The sequence below is a fragment of the Staurois parvus genome, unplaced genomic scaffold (assembly GCF_062004578.1).
Source record: "Staurois parvus isolate SC_StPar_1 unplaced genomic scaffold, SC_StPar_1.0 ptg000264l, whole genome shotgun sequence".
NCBI lineage: Eukaryota > Metazoa > Chordata > Amphibia > Anura > Ranidae > Staurois > Staurois parvus.
In genome coordinates, this window is record NW_028318060.1 from 3,241,658 (window position 1) to 3,263,468 (window position 21,811).

Here is a 21,811-nt window from a genome sequence, read left to right on the forward strand (position 1 = left end):
ATTGTTTTTTTTTATTATCAAAGGAAATCTGGCCAAAAATAGTAAAAAAAATAATTGTTTTTATTTAGCTGTGTGTTTCTTGTTGCTATCATAACCTACCACCAAATAACAACCCAAAATAAATTCTCCAGCTCTTGACGATCGCAGTGATACCATATATGTGTATGTTATTTGTTGTTTGTACCTGTAGTACAGCCCAGAAACAATAGTGCACATTTGGTTTTTAACTTTTTTTTTACCTAAAACACACTGACACTAACTGACACTGATGCAATTTTTTTTAAAATCCTGACCTTTGACCTGACCTTTTGATCTTGACCTTTGACCCTGACCTTGGCCCAAACACCCTTACACTTAACTAGATCAAACCTTGATCTAGGTGTTTTTTTTTTTTTTTATTATTTTATTTTTGAATATTTATTTATTCTTTTTTTTTTTTTACAAAAATTTTTTTTCCCTCTATGCAAGGAGCTGGAAAGATACAATATATCTCTCTCCTCCATGCATAGAGAGAGAAAAAAACAAGGGGGCCAGGCTGTACAGTGACTGATGACTGTGATAGCCAATCAGAGGCTATCACAGCGATCGTGTGACCCGGAATCGGGAGTCTGGGGTCCCGATCGTTAGAACGGGACTCTGTGCTCTCAGTAACACTGCAGTCTTTGTGCTGGGAGCTCGCCATGCGGACACTGCGGTCTTTGTGCTGGGAGCTCACCAATACAGTAAGCAAATATGCGGCCCCACGGAAAAAAGCCTAGTTCTGTGTTACGTGGACGTCAAGGGGTTAAAGTTCCTTCTTGCAGTAAGGCAGAGACATACAGTACAAGGAAAGCTTTGCTGGACTTAACATGAAGGGGTACATGAGAAATGGCCTAGCTGCTGAAGAAATATAGAAGTGACATGGGTTTTAGGCACTAGGCAGAAAATAGCATCCTTCCTTTTAATGAACATTTTTCCCACCAAATTCCTACTATACTTTTCACATTAAAAGTACTTTTTGCATGCTTTTTGCATATCATTTCTTTTTTTTATATGGTGTTATCGCTTCAGATTTTAGATGTACAAAAATTATGAATTATGAGGAAAATATAAAACTATCTCCAGCGTTTTTTTTTTAGAACACATACCTTAGAAATTTGTACTTAGTTAGACTCAAAGATTAATTTATTAAATGGTTATTGTCTTCCCAAAAGCTACAGTCAGATTTCAATTATTAATTGCAATAATTTGGAAAGACCCCACTAAGGTCTCATAACATGTATGTGTAGAGGTTGCAATGTCCTCTAGTGCAAAATCCCAGACTCATTCCCATGCCCGAGGAAACACAGATGCATGTACAGCCACTAATGAAAGTGAATGGCCATAAGCAGCCTTATTCATGTAATCACTGATGACTTGTGCATTGGTGTTTACCCCCCTCATGCCCTGTATTACCGCCCATATTTCCCTGCATTCCAGAAAAATTATGACAAATATGCATGTGCAGGTAAATACTGATCCAGAAGAAATTGTCATTTACATGAATACACCCTTGTACAGCTAATTATTTGTATTGGTAGTTGTAAGTGCCAGTGATTTTACACTAGCAGCCTGTAAATGTCCGTGTGCATGAGACCTAACATATTTTCCTGTTTACCACTTTTTTAAGATATTTAAAATCCATTAATATAAGCATCTTGATAGTGAATTTTAATTACTATTCTTTGATAAGTGAACATTGCATGTTATTATCAACCGATTCCGCGCCATACTATAGCAAAAATACTGCTACAGGGCAGCACGGGTGCGCAAAATCATGTATGTATATATGTATGTATATATATATATATATATATATATATATATAAATATGTGTGTGTGTGATTTTGCAGTTCTGGGTAGGGGGCATGCATGCTCTACCCGCGCCGCCATTCACGGCCTTGGTTGTCAATCACCAGGTCCTGGCCGGTGATTTCTCACCGGGACCTGGTGACTGCCGAGTATCTCCGACAGGGGGAGAGACCTGTGTATAAACAACATAGATCTCTCCCCTGTCAGCTCCTGCACACTGCTTTGTATGGCTCTGTATAGCAGAGCCATACAAAGCAGTGCGCTTTCTGTGGAAAACAGTCAAACAGCACACTGTGAAACAGCACACAGTTAACCCCTTCCTGCCCAGTGCCATTAGTACAGTGTCAGTGCTTTTTATTAGCACTGACCACTGTATTGGTGTCACTGGAGATATCAGTGACACCAGGTCAGTTCCCCCCAGTATCAGAATGCCTGACGTAGTTCCATAGTCCCAATATAAGTTGCTGATCTCCGCCATTACTAGTAAAAAAAAGAAAAAATCCAGTATATATACAGCCATTTGTAGACGGTATAACTTTCACATAAACCAATTAATTTACATGTATTGCAATTTTTTTTAGCAAAGACATGTAGCAGAATACATTTGGCCTACATTTATGATGAAATTTGAATTTTTAAAGTTTTTTACTGGACATGTTTAATAGCAAAAAGTCAAAAATATAGTTTTTTTCTCGAAATTGGCGGTCTTTTTTTTATAGCGCAAAAAATTAAAAATGCACAGGCGATCAAATACGGAAAGAAGGCTCAATTCATGGGAAAAAAAGGACATAAATTTGATTTTGGTGCAGCATTGCATGATCACGCAATTGTCAGTTAAAGTATTGCAGCACCGTATCGCAAACAATGGGGGTGGGTAAATCCTCAGGAGGGCAAGGGGTTAAAGTGCAGCCTTTTTCACAGTGAAAATTTATTATAAGAATTTTAATTTTTCATTTGTAGATAATAAATATATACAATTATATAAATTAATATAAATATATTTATAACAAAATTATAATCAGGTAGTTTTCTTGTTATTAATACATATTAGATTGTTTGGAAAATAGGTATACACAATTTGGGAATATTGATAACAAATATAGACGAGTAAAGGGGAATGTGCATTATGATCATCCATCCCTGGGGACACTGGTAAAAACTATCTTTTATAACAAGTTAATACATGTGGATGATGCCGCTGCTGACCCCATTTCTAAAAATACTATATGAATCTCTTACTTGGTTTGGGTTAGTGACTGACACATTACCGTAGCCAGGGAACCAGAATGACAATCAGAAACTTTTAATTTTCGGAGGGAGGTCCTGTGTTTCTGTCTGGATTACTGTAATAAAGTTGAGAAACAGCGCTGGAGGTCTCAGGCTTTCTGCCAGCCAGTAGACAGTTCAGTATGGGCTGAGTATGGGCTGATTTTAACATAAGAAATAAAAATGATAGGTTTCATCTCTTTAAAATGGATGCCAGGGAACCAGAATGACAATCAGAAACTTTTAATTTTCGGAGGGAACAAGTTAATACATTTGGATGATGCCGCTGCTGACCCCATTTCTAAAAATACTATATGAATCTCTTACTTGGTTTGGGTTAGTGACTAACACATTACCGTAGCCAGGGAACCAGAATGACAATCAGAAACTTTTAATTTTCGGAGGGAGGTCCTGTGTTTCTGTTTGGATTACTGTAATAAAGTTGAGAAACAGCGCTGGAGGTCACAGGTTTTCTGCCAGCCAGTAGACAATTCAGTATGGGCAGAGTATGGGCTGATTTTAACATAAGAAATACAAATGATAGGTTTCATCTCTTTAAAATGCTACTCTGAAGATCAAGAATTAAACAAATCTATGCATGTAATCATAATAACTATTAACTATTAATGTCTGCTGTTTTATTCCAGACCTGGATGAATCCACAGTGTATGTACTTGGAGCTGTGTTCTACAAAAATTTAGGGTTATTTTTACCTACCTTACGGTGAGTCTTACTATTTACAAATTAGTATAAATTAAAAATGTCCATATAACTAGTTATTTCATCCTCTTCATTGTCAGTCTTCAGCTTGCTGTGATGTTGGTCACTATTTAAAAGCAGTATTGCAGGTTTGAACAATATGCACCTTGCTGTTCATCTTACTGAGTAAGCCTGTATCTGCCAAGTGTACATGTGAAAGAGAATGTATCTTTTAAATGAATATACTATGTCTGGCCACTGGGTGGCAAGCAGTTATAATACTGTACTGTGCACTAATCTGCTTTGTGTTGCTAGCTGTACCTTGAAGGCTGCAGAGACACACATTTGATTTGAGTGTACACATCATGGGCTGTGTTTTACCAAACGCATATTCATGTAAAGTGATTGTTAATAGAAAGGTAATGTATTTAAATGTCATCACTAACTTTCAGTAACATCACATAGCCCTTTAATAACTGTACATGCTGACACAAAATTCTAACTCTTATCTTAATCTTTACCTTTTCCTAACCTGGCTATCCTAGCTAGCTAGCCCAAATCCCAATTCTAATCTTAATGGCCACATTTAACAAAAATTCCTTCACTTGCATGGAGCAATAGCAAGGAGAAGGCTATGAGGGTTGGCCACACATAGGTGTTAACTAGATCCCTCAGAAGCAGAAACAAGTAGGATGATTACCAAACTGAAAAATTATGCAAAATATTAAAGAAATGAGCTGCTATTTTAAGTATTATTGTAAATGGCTATACACAAAAGTATTTATTTTTTCTTTAAAAGCTTAACTTGTTTGTGGTTGGAACAAAGCATGGTGTATAGCTTTTAAAAGACATAATTCATTCTTAATGGCAAACCTGGCTTTTCTTTGAGATAGGGCAACACAGAAATTTTTTTTTTCTGCCTGCAGCTTTCAATATGTCCATATTACCTGTGTCCTTTAAAATAACTGATGGTAGGAACAGCTACAGTGACACACTGGGGTTTAATAACTAAAACTGGAGAGTTCATAATCTGGTGCAGCTCTGCATAGAAACCAATCTGTTTCCAAGTTTTATTGCAAAAGCTTAACCACTTCAATATCAGGCACTTATATCCCCTTCCTGCCCAGGCCAATTTTCAGCTTTCAGCGCTGTCGCACTTCGAATGACAATTGTGCAGTCATGCAACACTGTATCCATATGAAAATTTTATAATTTTTTCACACAAATAGAGCTTTCTTATGGTAGTATTTAATCACCACCAGGGGCGGACTGACCATTTGGAAACTCGGGCACTGCCCGAGGGCACGGGGTCAGTAGGGGACCCCATGAGATACCCCTGGTACCTTTTTCATAGGCTTTTTTGAGTTTGGGCAAGGACACAGGGGCCCCATGATCCCCTATTGCCCGGGGGCCCCATGAGTTGTCAGTCCGCCCCTGATCACCACTGAGTTTTTAATTTTTTGCTAAATACAACACCAGAAACTTTTAAAAAATACACTTTTCTTAATTTCTGTTACAAAATGTTGCAAATAAATAAAATGTATTCATAAATTTAGGTCAAAATGTATTCTGCTACATTTCTTTGGTGACAATAATAATAATAATTGAATTTGGTTTTTTTTTCAAATGTTTCTATTATTTTTTTTTATTACATTTTTTTCTTTTTTTTTACTATTTTATTTTTGAGCACACTGTGACCAACGCAATATAATGTTACCATAGTAACACTGAACTACTCTGGGCAAGTGATCAGGATTTTTTTTTTTTTAGCACATTATGATTGCTAATACCAATGTATTTCATTGATATTTGTAATCATTGTTACTGAATGAAACTGATTCATTCAGTCTTTTTTTGTGATTAGCTGTGATTGGGCAAAGCTGATCACATGATAAAGATGGGCTGTGACTGACCCTGTCTGTATCATGTGGTTGCCTTGACCAGTCACAGCTTACAACATAATTGTATACAATGGATGGCATGACAGGAAGCCATCCATTGTATAAAATTGACAAGTAATCTGCTGTGATTGGTCACAGCGGTCACATTACACTGGCAATGGGGCGATGTAGTGATATGTCATTGGCTGTGTCCCATGGACACAGCTGGTCACAGATCGCGCCACTGCGTGGTCCCAGGGCCGCATGAGCGGTTCGTTTTGACAAGACGTCAGTCACAACGGCGAGTGTCCCACCCAGCCGTCAATCTGTTATAGGCCGGGCAGGAAGGGGTTATTTGAACAAGCTGAAGTTAGAAGGTGACTGGCTACCATGCACAGCTGCAACCAAATTCTGAGTGCACCAGGTTTAGTAAATCTAACCACAATGCTGAAATGTGCCCATGTGAAGATTACATTTGCCTAAAAAACCTTGCAAAGCTTTACATACATTGATATATATATATATATACAGTTGCAAGAAAAAGTATGTGAACCCCTTGGGATTACGTGGAGGTTTGCATGAATTGGGCATAAAATATGCTCTGAACGTCATCTAAGTCACAACAATAGAAGAACACAGTCTGCTGAACATAATACTACACAAATATTAGATGTTGCCATGGTTTAATTGCACATAACATGTAAACATTCACAGTGCAGGGAGGAAAAAGTATGTGAGGCCCTAGCTTAATGACTTCTCCCAGAGCTAATTGGAGCCAGGAGTGAGCCAACCTTGACTCCAATCAGTGTGATGATATTGGATGTGTTGCTGACAGCTGTCCTGCCCTTAACAAACACACACCTGTTTTGGGTTTACTGGTTTCAAGAAGCACTGTCTGATGTGAACCATGCCTCGCAGAAAAGAGCTCTCAGAAGACCTACGATCAAGAATTGTTGACTTGCATGAAGCTGGAAAGGGTTACAAAAGTATCTCCAAAAGCCTTGATGTTCATGTGTCCACGGTAAGACAGACTGTCTACAAATGGAGAAAGTTTAGCACTGTTGCTACTCTCTCTAGGCGTTGTCGTCCTGTAAAAATGACTGCAAGAGCACAGCGCAGAATGCTGCATGAGGTAAAGAAGAATCCCAGAGTGTCAGCTAAAGACCTACAGAAATCTCTGGCACATGCTAACATTTTTGTTGACACATCTACAATAAGGAAAACATTAAACAAGAATGGAGTACATGGGAGGACACCACGGAGGAAACCATTGCTGTCCAAAAAGAAGATTGCAGCATGTTTGAAGTTTGCAAAAGAGCACCTGGATGTTCCACAGCACTACTGGCAAAATATACTGTGGACAGATGAAACCAAGATGGAGTTGTTTGGGAAGAACACACAACACTATGTGTGGAGAAAAAAAGGCACAGCACAGCAACATCAAACCCTCATCCCCACTGTGAAACATGGCGGAGGGAGCATCATGGTTTGGGGCTGCTTTGCTGCCCCAGGGCCTGGACGGATTGTTGTCATTGATGGGAAAATGAATTCCAGAGTTTATCAAGACATTTTGCAGGAAAACGTACGACCATCTGTCCGCCAACTGAAGCTCCACAGAGGATGGGGGATGCAACAGGACAATGACCCAAAGCATACAAGTCATTCAACAAAACAATCAATGGCTGCAACAGCACAGAATACGCCTTCTGGAGTGGCCCAGTCAGAGTCCTGACCTCGACCCGATTGAAATGCTGTGGCATGACCTTAAGAGAGCGATTCACACCAGACATCCCAAGAATATTCCTACACTGAAACAGTTTTGTGAAGAGGAGTGGTCCAAAATGACTCCAGATCATTGTGCAGGTCTGATCTGCAACTACAGGAAACGTTTGGTTGAGGTTATTGCTGCCAAAGGAGGGTCAACCAGTTATTAAGTCCAAAGGTTCACATACTTTTTCCTCCCTGCACTGTGAATGTTTACATGTTATGTGCAATTAAAGCATGGCAACATCTAATGTTTGTGTAGTATTATGTTGAGCAGACTGTGTTCTTCTATTGTTGTGACTTAGATGACGTTCAGAGCACATTTTATGCCCAATTCATGCAAAACTCCACGTAATCCCAAGGGGTTCACATACTTTTTCTTGCAACTGTATATACACAGAGAGAGAGAGAGAGAGAGAAAGAGAGAAAGGAGAGAGAGAGAGAGCGAGCGAGCGAGAGAGAGAGGGTATGTGTGTATATTATTGATAATACTTACAAAATGTTTTTTAGAAAATAATTTCCTATGTCTGGTTTATACCAGAATGTTTTTCACTACCAATATTCTGAATATATTTAGACCAAGTATAAACTGAAATGTTTCAAAACAATTTTTAGAGTAAAAAGAATGTGTGATCATTATAAACTAAAGTATATATGATTTACTCTACACCAATGGCATACTGCACTCATTTCTTCTAAACCTTTTTGTAATGCTAATGAAACATGTAAATAAGGCTTCATGCACATTGGACATTTTTGGCTCTACTCTTCGAAGCATCTGGCTTTTTTTCTGACTTTAAATGCCCCTGCATGTTAGCCTATGTATCCATGCACACATAGGTGTTTAGAGGAGTTTAGAGGCAGGGCTGTTTAAAGGCAGAAAAAATAACATGGCCAGTGCATTAAGGAGCAGTGGCATTTTGGCAGGAAAAACACTTGACACCTGTAAATGCGTGTTTAAATTATTATTCTGCCCAAGGAAATTAATTAACACCCAATCATTTGACGTGCCTATACGCACCTAAAAGTGTTACATGTGTAGCGATATCCCCGAAGGGGCTGCTTAAGTTTGTTCACTCTGCCACTCTGCCTCTCAACCCCAAGAACTGTCTCAGCCCCAACTGACACACCTGGCAATAGTGTAAGTGCAAGAACCAATGAAAAGCACACACTTTATAATAAAACACAGAGATCAGCTTTACTGTAAGACCTCTATGGGAAGTAATAAACAATAACAACAGGTATACGTTAGGTGAATCAAGAGAACAGCAAATACTGTGACCGAAAGCAGTATACAGTCAGGTCCATAAATATTGGGACATCAACACAATTCTAACATTTTTGGCTCTATACACCACCACAATCTATTTGAAATGAAACAAACAAGATGTGCTTTAACTGCAGACTGTCAGCTTTAATTTGAGGGTATTTACATCCAAATCAGGTGAACGGTGTAGGAATTACAACAGTTTGCATATGTGCCTCCCACTTGGTAAGGGACCAAAAGTAATGGGACAATTGGCTTCTCAGCTGTTCCATGGCCAGGTGTGTGTTATTCCCTCGTTATCCCAATTACAATGAGCAGATAAAAGGTCCAGCGTTCATTTCAAGTGTGCTATATGCATTTGGAATCTGTTGCTGTCAACTCTCAAGATGAGATCCAAAGAGCTGTCACTATCAGTGAAGCAAGCCATCATTAGGCTGAAAAAACAAAACAAACCCATCAGAGAGATAGCAAAAACATTAGGCGTGGCCAAAACAACTGTTTGGAACATTCTTAAAAAGAAGGAACGCACCGGTGAGATCAGCAACACCAAAAGACCCGGAAGACCACGGAAAACAACTGTGGTGGATGACCGAAGAATTCTTTTCCTGGTGAAGACAACACCCTTCACAACAGTTGGCCAGATCAAGAACACTCTCCAGGAGGTAGGTGTATGTGTGTCAAAGTCACCAATCAAGAGGAGACTTCACCAGAGTGAATACAGAGGGTTCACCACAAGATGTAAACCATTGGTGAGCCTCAAAAACAGGAAGGCCAGATTAGAGTTTGCCAAACGTCATCTAAAAAAGCCTTCACAGTTCTGGAACAACATCCTATGGACAGATGAGACCAAGATCAACTTGTACCAGAGTGATGGGAAGAGAAGAGTATGGAGAAGGAAAGGAACTGCTCATGATCCTAAGCATACCACCTCATCAGTGAAGCATGGTGGTGGTAGTGTCATGGCGTGGGCATGTATGGCTGCCAATGGAACTGCTTCTCTTGTATTTATTGATGATGTGACTGCTGACAAAAGCAGCAGGATGAATTCTGAAGTGTTTCGGGCAATATTATCTGCTCATATTCAGCCAAATGCTTCACAACTCATTGGACGCTTCACAGTGCAGATGGACAATGACCCAAAGCAGACTGCAAAAGCAACCAAAGAGTTTGTTAAGGGAAAGAAGTGGAATGTTATGCAATGGCCAAGTCCATCACCTGACCTGAATCCGATTGAGCATGCATTTCACTTGCTGAAGACAAAACTGAAGGGAAAATGCCCCAAGAACAAGCAGGAACTGAAGACAGTTGCAGTAGAGGCCTGGCAGAGCATCACCAGGGATGAAACCCAGCGTCTGGTGATGTCTATGCGTTCCAGACTACAGGCTGTAATTGACTGCAAAGGATTTGCAACCAAGTATTAAAAAGTGAAAGTTTGATTTATGATTATTATTCTGTCCCATTACTTTTGGTCCCTTAACAAGTTGGAGGCACATATGCAAACTGTTGTAATTCCTACACCGTTCACCTGATTTGGATGTAAATACCCTCAAATTAAAGCTGACAGTCTGCAGTTAAAGCACATCTTGATCGTTTCATTTCAAATCCAGTGTGGTGGTGTATAGAGCCAAAAATGTTAGAATTGTGTCGATGTCCCAATATTTATGGACCTGACTGTAGCTCCCTTTTACACTCAGGCTGCTTTTAGGGGATTCCAACTGTGAATAACTCCAAGAGCAGAGGCAAACACTTAAATGGCAACCTCAAAGTGGGTCTAAACCCCTTTAGATAAATTTGGCTCTATGATGTCCAAGCAGGAGGAGAGCAGAAGAATGACTCTCTGTTGTGTCAGACTTCTCCCTTCCAACCCCCAACAGCACAAGCCCTATAGGCAAACACTGTGCCCAACTGATACTTAATAGCTACTTTCCAAGGTAAAGCTATTCCCTCACACACCATGCAATACAGAAGCCTGAATACGCATGCGCGTGCCTGTATGGCACCAGTAACTTCAGTCTCTTGGTAACAGGATGAATCTTGGGGTCTTCAGCTAGCCACTTTCGTTGGTGCACTTAAACTCCTATGGTAAAGTATAATTGTAATCCTGTGGCAGTATTTGTATAGCAAAGCAAATACTGTGTTTGTTTAGCAGGGCCATCTATACAACCCAGTGCCTGGTGAGTATGGGCAAAGTGTAATGTCTCTATCTGTGTGCAGTGTTCCTGTCATCTGCCAGTGGAAAAAATCCCTCTCACCAGATCCTGTGACTAAGGCCCAAGCAATCGTCCTGGAAATGACAGGCTCCTCTGGTCACCTCATGATGAACGCTTCACACTGCCAGTGTAGGCACTGTGCTGTAGGCCCACTTCTCTCAGTTTGGATGTTCCCCTGACTGATGCAGAAAATTAAGCATGCAGTGAACTGACCTTAAGCACTTCTTTGCCACATGCAGACTGCTTCCCCTCAGGAAAAACTAGATGGAGTCCTTCACTCTGCTCTCACTAAGCATCTGTGTAGTTCCATTCCTCATATAAGCCTATCAGGCCATTTCTGTTCAAGACTGCATATTCCACAATTCTTTGCAGCTGCACCTCCTGCTTGAGAAAGTCCTTGTCATTGGCTCCTTTAATGGCTCTTCTGATTGGCTCTCTCTCTATTACAGTCTGAGAGGAGAAGGGAGGGGCTGAAAACCCTCACTGCCTTGTGTGTGTCCAGTGCACGTGTGAGATTTCAGAGGAGATGCAAGTCAGCAGGTTACAGCAGTCACAGATAGGATTAATTTCCTCCGCTACACATGGGTATGCAAGCATCAAGCTTTCCTTCTGCCAAAACACTGCTGCCAGGAGGAAAAGCATCTAGGAGAGATAGCAAAAATGTCCAGTGTGCATGAGGCTAAATAAAACAAACATTACATTAAGAAAAACAACAGCAACAAAAAACTGTCTTGGCAATGCAGCCAACAAATACAACCACAGCAATAGCAAGTTGAAAAAAAGACTGGCCATCACCAATAATGTATTTATTGTCATAGGGTTATGTGCTACAGTAGTAGAAAAAGTTAGTTGTGTAGGGACATGTAGGGACCCTGCCCTAAGCTAGAGTGTCCATAACTACATTTAATGTTGTTTGTAGCTAAGCTTTAAGCAGCCTGAGCTTTGCTTATGTTTTCTGTGCTTGTAAGTTTTTTTTTTCTAAGATTAGGACAATTATTATTATTGTCTGCTGCTGCTGCATTATTTCCAGTAATTACAGTGAGAAATGATCATTTTATTGAGTTATGAATGTTTATCTGTATTTACCAATCAATAAGGGAATTAGTTTAATGAAGTGAGTCGGGGGGAAATGGTTAAATATTTTGGAGAAACCTTCCAGAAGGATCTTTGTCCTTCATTGGGCTTTTGCCTGGAAAGGATGCCATAGTGATGAGGTCCCATCTTTTCTGGGCCTGGGCCTACCTTGGGCCTTTGCCAAGGCCTGAGGAATTTGAGGTGGTCTATTCTAGGGGCTAAAAGAACAGAGGTGGCTACCTAGAGGGAGTGTCTTTAAAATAAAGGCTCGAAAAATCCACTATGGAACATGGCCATCTCCAAAAAGAAAAAAGGAATAGAGTGCACCCAGAGGAAGCAACTTCACAAAAGCTGACAGCAAGAGGGTGGCTACACAGAAACAGCATATTCAGAGAAGTCTACTATGGTAGAGAGTATCTAGAAGAGCTTGCCCTTAAGTCTGAAAATCAGGTAGTTTTCCAGAACACTGGAAATTTTCACAGACTTGGAGACCCTGATACCCAGCTGCAGAATCATGTGTGTGGTACCTTTATAGTGCCAGAATAGGATGCAAATATTGGAGCACAATCTATGTAGAATTTATGTTGCAGCAAACATTGCAAATTTTGCAGCTGAGGCCCAGCTGCATGAACATTATGTGTGGCACATTTACAGTGCCAGAGCACAAGGAGAAGCCAGGAAATGTGGAAGGAGCTGGTAATAGTGGCAGAAAAGGAGAGGTGACAGGAGCTGTAAATGAAGGCAGAATGTGGCAATGTTGGCAGGCCAGCAGAGGTGGCAGGAGTTAGTCATGGTGACAGGTTAGCAAAAAAAAAATTGTGGAGATTCTTCTTCAAAAACTCTTCTAACGTGTGTGTTTTTTGCTCTCTCTGAGATGGTAACATTTGTTATACTTTCCCCTAGTGTCAGGGATTCAAAACAGGGGGCCACTCTATTCCCTCTTCTTCATGTCCCAAATTTGAGGGTCCTTGTGCAGGAATTGCAGCATGAATTAGCCCACTCACCACAATTTGGCTGCAGCAGAGGTCTCATGTGCCCTCAACGATCTCACCCTACCTACGTACAATTCCTGGGGTTTGGGAGGGGTGAAATGACCCCCTTGAAGTCTGCACCATATCCTTTTTTTCCATCCATTAGAACCCTAAGCCAGGGTACTAACTAGGAAGCACTCAACCACTAGGTTAAGGACATATGCTGCACAAGGAATGTGTGTGAATTTTCCCTTCCAAACGGCAGCCAGCAGGTTTGTACCATTGTCCCATAGGACCTTGTTTGGCATAAGATGGAATGGGGTGAGCCACTTCTCGGCCTGATCCTGAAGAGCTATCAAAATCTTTGTCCCATCCTGGCTCCTTTCCCTCTGCCATAGCAGCTACAAAACAGCATGGCAACATTTTGACTGGGTGGCTGCATAGGCTCTGGGGTGCCTGGGGGGGACTAATGATTATTATTATTACAGGTACTTATATAGCGCCATCAATTTCCACAGCGCTTTACATATATATTGTACATTCACATAAGTCCCTAACCCTCAAGGAGCGTACAATCTAAGGTCCCTAACTCACATCCATACATACACATATTAGGGCCAATTTAGACAGAAGCCAATTAACCTACCAGCATGTCTTTGGAGAGTGGGAGGAAACCAGAGTACCCGAGGAAACCCACGCAGGCACAGGGAGAACATGCAAACTCCAGGCAGGTGGTGCCGTGGTTGGGATTTGAACCAGCGACCCGAGTACTGCCAGGCAGAAGTGCTAACTATTTAGCCATTGTGCTGCCCGCTGATTCTATGATTTTATGAAGTCAGTGGATGAGACCATTAAAGAGAAAAAAATGAAGTGACTGCACTGTCACTGATACCAATTTGGAGGACATGGGGCAGCACCACCAGCTCCAGTGGTGTGCCATGTCCAGCATGCTTCCCAGCCAAAGAAAGATTCATCCAGTGTGCAGTGAATGAGATGTAGCATCCCTACCCATGCTTGTCGGACCATGCATCAGCTGACAGCTTTGTCCAGCAACAAGGTCACATTACTTTTTTTTTTTTTTCCATAACGCACATTACTTTTCATATGCTGGCAAAAGGCTGAGATGGTGTTTTGGGAAAAATAATGGTGACTGGTAGCTTGCCACTGCATTTCAAAAAAACATGCAAACTCCACAAGCTAAAATTAAAGCAGCTTTAAATCCAGTAGGTTTGTCTAGCTGGCATTGAGATTTTGGGCATGGGGTAATTAGAAAAATGTGTTTCTTCCATTCCAGCAGCTGTGGAAGAAACACCTGCACTTCTTGAAATTAAAGGGTGGGGTTAGGAGACTTATGGAAATCTTCGTACCTAAACTTCACCCTAAGCTGCATGGTTCCATGTGAACCTTCATCCCTGCTTGATGTGGCATAAGGTAAGCCACTGAAAACCCTTTCCTCCCTATCACTTGAGGCCATAGATGTTGCAGTAGATGCAGATGGAAAAACTTGTGGAGTGGGTAGTGGAAATTAAGGAACAAGGGGAAAAGCTGGTCTTTTGTTGATTACGCATGTTTTTGAGGTGCTACTCCCACCAAATTTTGTGGTGTGGATATAAATGTCTCCTCATGCATTTGATACCCAAATAGCTGGTACTTTTTACACAGCTAATATGGTGAAGGTAAAGGATGCAGATCACAATGATGCTGTTGGCAACAGACATGTGAAAAAAGGCCAGACTGCAGAGCTCTACCTCCTTTCCAATCACTGGCACCCATATGCAGTCTGCCACCTCATCATTTTCATCCTACTCATCAGTGGGGTCCACTTGGTAGGAAACTGCAGTTGCAGGACATCACTGCCAATTGCTGCACTCTGCATGATGTCCCCAACCTCTGTTTCTGACACTCAGCATCTGAAAAGGAAAATTCCTATGCTTCTTCCTGCAAAAAATGATGGTGTGTTGAGATAGGTCATTATTGTGTCTACTGATACCAATGCAGGATCACTGGAGCCTGTGATCAGGCAACATATCAAAGAAGGATAGAAAGAGTGCCATACATAGCAGAAGTTGCCTTTCTCTTGTCTTGGAGAAGGGATTCCCTGTCAATCAAAGAGACTTCCCCTAATTACTTCAACAACTAAGGGTTTGTGGTATCCTTTTTCTATAAATCTGATGAAGTCCTGCCCAGGACATACCATGTTTGGGAGGAAGGGCAACACCTCATCACCTGCAGCTTTCTTTGGATCGGCTCCATGCTGCTGTACTAATGAGCACTCTTTCATGTGCTTTTTATGTGCCACTTTTGGAAGCGTATGTGATCCTTATTTATAAATACATTTTAACAGAGTGCACTGTGTCTTTTACTTTTATGATTGAATATATTTGTGGATACATCGCAAGTTTGTGAGGAAGCAGCAGATTCCACATCCTGTTTGATCCTCAAAGGGGAAAAACATGATATGATTTTGTTAGTTCAGGAGTCATATCAGTAATGTGAGTTACTTTTGGTGGTGGGATTGAGCACCTCTATACTTGGATATATGATTGAGATCACTACGTTGAATCACTGGACTATTATACTCTCTTCTAATTATTAACAGTAATTTATGGACTCTCTGTTGGACTTTGATGTATCTGTATACCATTGTGCTGCACTTTATGTTTTTTAATTTTTAATGAGGTATTGTAGATTGTGCCTTAACTGTCTAGCTAGCAATATTTGATTTAGGGTTTCTCAATTACTTGATTGTGCTGATTGGTCCTTGTAACTGTAGTCTGGGGCAATAGCCATCTTCTTGCATTGGTATGTACTACAGTACACACTTGAAGAAGTAGAGCAGGGAAACTGGAAAATTATTTTCTGGTGGAGGAATGTTGGAAACTTTAAAATTACGTGGCTTTTGTTCTGAGGATTAAAATATGCAGTGCTGCATTGGAATGTTTGACTGTACATGTATAATACAAAGGATCATATGTCATGTAGTTATACGTAAAAAAAAACAAGAATTTAAATAATACCTTCCTGTGTATGCTGCCAATGCTGCTCTCAAATAGGCTTTGAAATCCTAAGAAAAAAAAAAGCAAGGGCAGCTTTCTAGTGTCTTAAGAGACTGATTTTAAAAGCTTCAGCTGTGGACAATTTTGTATTTTTGCTAATATAACATTTTACATCTACTAGTCAAATTTAGAAGCATTATAATTACTGTACTAAAGGTAGTAACAGAAGCTGTGCAATTGAGCATTCTCTTTTTCTCTCATTTCTACCCATTACCATCATACCCTTCAATTTTGCCATATGAAAATCAACTGCCATTAGATATGCTTGAATTACAACCCCCCCCCCTTCTTTTAGTCATATCTTTCATCTAATTTTTAAGTAATGTTAATCCCTTCATGACAAATACACCCTATACGGAACACACTATTGCAACTTCAACAGTAAAACTATACTTATCATTGCAGCTACTTAGTGCATCCAAGTGAATTATACATTGTATTTTTCCAGGACAGATCCTGATTTTTTTTATTATCAATTGTAAACTGGCACAAAATAGCAAAAAACACAATTTTTAATTTAGCTGTATATTTCTTGTTATTATCATAATTAGAGATGAGCGAATCGAACATGACGAAGTGGAATTCGTTCCGAAGATTTGGAAAAATTCTATTCGCGACGAATCCGAAGATTAGCAAACTTCGGATGCACGAATCAAATTTTCCCAAAAATGGCGGCGACATGTGTGGCGACGGAGAAAATGGACAGAGAAGATGGGGCGGGGATCTCTGGGAAGGCGCGCAGACAAGGCGCGCTGACCCATAATGCATTCATGACATGTGATCGCATTAGCCAATCAGCAGCCAGCCAGCACTGTGTAATGGTGGAGCTATAAATCGCGGCCATCTTAGAATTCTCCATTAGCCTCCAGTCATTCAAGAGAGACAGACCTGTGTGTATTAAGGGACAGAGTTAGGGCCACAGAGACTTTAGGGCCACAGAATCGTTACTCAGGGACACAGAATCGTTACTCAGGGACACAGAATCGTTACTCAGGGACACAGAATCGTTACTCAGGGACACAGAATCGTTACTTAGGGCCACAGCTATCAAAGAATCGAAAATTTAAAGTGACATACACCCTTTTTTTTTTGGTGGCTGTCGTGCACAGTTGGTGCTGCAGTTTGCCGACTTTCTGCTTCACAACCACTATTGTACGTTCAAAGAGTTAAATCCATTTACACGCCGGCTGGCGGTAATATTTTTTGGGTGATTAGTGCATTCCAGTGACACAAACGTACAGTTTCCAGCCAACGGCAAGCTGCAATTGACCAATTGTGTACAATAAACTGACTTTCTGCTTCACAACCACTATTGTACGTTCAAAGAGTTAGATCCATTTACAGGCCGGGTGGCGGTAATATTTTTTGGGTGATTAGTGCATTCCAGTGACATAAACGTACAGTTTCCAGCCAACGGCAAGCTGCAATTGACCGATTGTGCTAAATAAACTGACTTTCTGCTTCACAACCACTATTGTACGTTCAAACAGTTAAATCCATTTACACGCAGGCTGGCGGTAATATTTTTTGGGTGATTAGTGCATTCCAGTGACACAAACGTACAGTTTCCAGCCAACGGCAAGCTGCAATTGACCGATTGTGTACAATAAACTGACTTTCTGCTTCACAACCACTATTGTACGTTCAAAGAGTTAGATCCATTTACAGGCCGGGTGGCGGTAATATTTTTTGGGTGATTAGTGCATTCCAGTGACATAAACGTACAGTTTCCAGCCAACGGCAAGCTGCAATTGACCGATTGTGCTAAATAAACTGACTTTCTGCTTCACAACCACTATTGTACGTTCAAAGAGTTAAATCCATTTACACGCCGGCTGGCGGTAATATTTTTTGGGTGATTAGTGCATTCCAGTGACATAAACGTACAGTTTCCAGCCAACGGCAAGCTGCAATTGACCGATTGTGCTAAATAAACTGACTTTCTGCTTCACAACCACTATTGTACGTTCAAAGAGTTAAATCCATTTACACGCCGGCTGGCGGTAATATTTTTTGGGTGATTAGTGCATTCCAGTGACATAAACGTACAGTTTACAGCCAACGGCAAGCTGCAATTGACCGATTGTGCTAAATAAACTGACTTTCTGCTTCACAACCACTATTGTACGTTCAAAGAGTTAAATCCATTTACACGCCGGCTGGCGGTAATATTTTTTGGGTGATTAGTGCATTCCAGTGACCTAAACGTACAGTTTCCAGCCAACGGCAAGCTGCAATTGACCGATTGTGTACAATAAACTGACTTTCTGCTTCACAACCACTATTGTACGTTCAAAGAGTTAAATCCATATACACGCCGGCTGGCGATAATATTTGTTGGGTGATTAGTGCATTCCAGTGACATAAACGTACAGTTTACAGCCAACGGCAAGCTGCAATTGACCGATTGTGCTAAATAAACTGACTTTCTGCTTCACAACCACTATTGTACGTTCAAAGAGTTAAATCCATTTACACGCCGGCTGGCGGTAATATTTTTTGGGTGATTAGTGCATTCCAGTGACATAAACGTACAGTTTCCAGCCAACGGCAAGCTGCAATTGACCGATTGTGCTAAATAAACTGACTTTCTGCTTCACAACCACTATTGTACGTTCAAAGAGTTAAATCCATTTACACGCCGGCTCGCGGTAATATTTTTTGGGTGATTAGTGCATTCCAGTGACATAAACGTACAGTTTCCAGCCAACGGCAAGCTGCAATTGACCGATTGTGCTAAATAAACTGACTTTCTGCTTCACAACCACTATTGTACGTTCAAAGAGTTAAATCCATTTACACGCCGGCTGGCGGTAATATTTTTTGGGTGATTAGTGCATTCCAGTGACATAAACGTACAGTTTCCAGCCAACGGCAAGCTGCAATTGACCGATTGTGCTAAATAAACTGACTTTCTGCTTCACAACCACTATTGTACGTTCAAAGAGTTAAATCCATTTACACGCCGGCTCGCGGTAATATTTTTTGGGTGATTAGTGCATTCCAGTGACATAAACGTACAGTTTCCAGCCAACGGCAAGCTGCAATTGACCGATTGTGCTAAATAAACTGACTTTCTGCTTCACAACCACTATTGTACGTTCAAAGAGTTAAATCCATTTACACGCCGGCTGGCGGTAATATTTTTTGGGTGATTAGTGCATTCCAGTGACATAAACGTACAGTTTACAGCCAACGGCAAGCTGCAATTGACCGATTGTGCTAAATAAACTGACTTTCTGCTTCACAACCACTATTGTACGTTCAAAGAGTTAAATCCATTTACACGCCGGCTGGCGGTAATATTTTTTGGGTGATTAGTGCATTCCAGTGACCTAAACGTACAGTTTCCAGCCAACGGCAAGCTGCAATTGACCGATTGTGTACAATAAACTGACTTTCTGCTTCACAACCACTATTGTACGTTCAAAGAGTTAAATCCATATACACGCCGGCTGGCGATAATATTTGTTGGGTGATTAGTGCATTCCAGTGACATAAACGTACAGTTTACAGCCAACGGCAAGCTGCAATTGACCGATTGTGCTAAATAAACTGACTTTCTGCTTCACAACCACTATTGTACGTTCAAAGAGTTAAATCCATTTACACGCCGGCTGGCGGTAATATTTTTTGGGTGATTAGTGCATTCCAGTGACAGAAATGTACAGTTTCCAGCCAACGGCAAGCTGCAATTGACCGATTGTGTACAATAAACTGACTTTCTGCTTCACAACCACTATTGTACGTTCAAAGAGTTAGATCCATTTACACGCCGGGTGGTGGTAATATTTTTTGGGTGATTAGTGCATTCCAGTGACATAAACGTACAGTTTCCAGCCAACGGCAAGCTGCAATTGACCGATTGTGTACAATAAACTGACTTTCTGCTTCACAACCACTATTGTACGTTCAAAGAGTTAAATCCATATACACGCCGGGTGGCGGTAATATTTTTTGGCTGATTAGTGCATTCCGGTGACATAAACGTACAGTTTCCAGCCAACGGCAAGCTGCAATTGACCGATTGTGCTAAATAAACTGACTTTCTGCTTCACAACCACTATTGTACGTTCAAAGAGTTAGATCCATTTACACGCTGGGTGGCGGTAATATTTTTTGGGTGATTAGTGCATTCCAGTGACATAAACGTACAGTTTCCAGCCAACGGCAAGCTGCAATTGACCGATTGTGCTAAATAAACTGACTTTCTGCTTCACAACCACTATTGTACGTTCAAAGAGTTAAATCCATTTACACGCCGGCTCGCGGTAATATTTTTTGGGTGATTAGTGCATTCCAGTGACATAAACGTACAGTTTCCAGCCAACGGCAAGCTGCAATTGACCGATTGTGCTAAATAAACTGACTTTCTGCTTCACAACCACTATTGTACGTTCAAAGAGTTAAATCCATTTACACGCCGGCTGGCGGTAATATTTTTTGGGTGATTAGTGCATTCCAGTGACACAAACGTACAGTTTCCAGCCAACGGCAAGCTGCAATTGACCGATTGTGTACAATAAACTGACTTTCTGCTTCACAACCACTATTGTACGTTCAAAGAGTTAAATTCATTTACACGCCGGCTGGCGGTAATATTTTTTGGGTGATTAGTGCATTCCAGTGACAGAAACGTACAGTTTACAGCCAACGGCAAGCTGCAATTGACCGATTGTGTACAATAAACTGACTTTCTGCTTCACAACCACTATTGTACGTTCAAAGAGTTAGATCCATTTACACGCCGGCTGGCGGTAATATTTTTTGGGTGATTAGTGCATTCCAGTGACCTAAACGTACAGTTTCCAGCCAACGGCAAGCTGCAATTGACCGATTGTGTACAATAAACTGACTTTCTGCTTCACAACCACTATTGTACGTTCAAAGAGTTAAATCCATATACACGCCGGGTGGCGGTAATATTTTTTGGGTGATTAGTGCATTCCAGTGACATAAACGTACAGTTTACAGCCAACGGCAAGCTGCAATTGACCGATTGTGCTAAATAAACTGACTTTCTGCTTCACAACCACTATTGTACGTTCAAAGAGTTAAATCCGGTTTTATTTTTGGGGTGCTTATTGAATTAAAGAGTATGTCAGACAACACGCAGAGGAGTGGCAGAGGAGGCAATGTTTCAGGAGCGAGCAGACGTGGCAGCAGAGGAAGGGGTCGAGGCAGCACTAGTCGCAGCCAGAGGCCAGTGCTCCCGGTGTCATCCAGTGGTCGTGTCTCCACCGAAAACCCTGCCGTCATCGATTGGTTGACTCGGTCGTCTTCCTCTTCCCAGGTCACCTCTGACACCTACAGCCAACGGTCGGTGGGTACGTCAGACACAACCGTTAGTTGGCATGGCCCGGGAGCAAGCCCACTGAAATCACTTGTCCTCGACCTGCCCCTATCCTTTGGTGTTCCCTCACCAAGCGAAGTATCACATGCTGTGGGCTCAGCCCCACTGTACAGTGAGGAAGAGCTAACAGAGGGCGGTCAGGAACGGGGGGAGACATCCGCCTCTTCAGCAGCCAGGCGAAGAAGTACTGGCGAGGAGAGTGGCTCGGTAGCCGGTCTAGAGACAGGTCTGTCTCCTGACCCACACGCAGCCGAGGGGACTAGTAGTGACGCGGAGACCCTAATTGATGATGATGAGGCTGATCGCACTTGTCGTCATCAGGCTATTGCTTCCGCATCATCAGGAGAAGAGGGTGCCAGCTTGCCAGCGAGCAAAACAGTCGGTGGGTTGCCCAGGAGGCAGCAGGGTCGCAGCAGTGTCAGTGGAGCCAAACGGCCACGG

The 21,811-nt window shown here is 41.4% G+C and overlaps 1 protein-coding gene across 4 annotated transcripts in view; it reads left to right on the forward strand.

Annotated features, from left to right (window-relative positions):
- ADGRB3 (adhesion G protein-coupled receptor B3) overlaps window positions 1–21,811 on the forward strand; it is a 1,107,867-nt gene that overhangs the window by 663,576 nt on the left and 422,480 nt on the right. For all 4 annotated transcript variants that reach the window (XM_089681322.1, XM_089681321.1, XM_089681323.1 and 1 more), the window contains one exon: window positions 3,744–3,819. In XM_089681322.1, coding sequence (XP_089537448.1) covers window positions 3,744–3,819 — 76 coding nt within the window. The remainder of the gene's footprint in view (window positions 1–3,743; window positions 3,820–21,811) is intronic.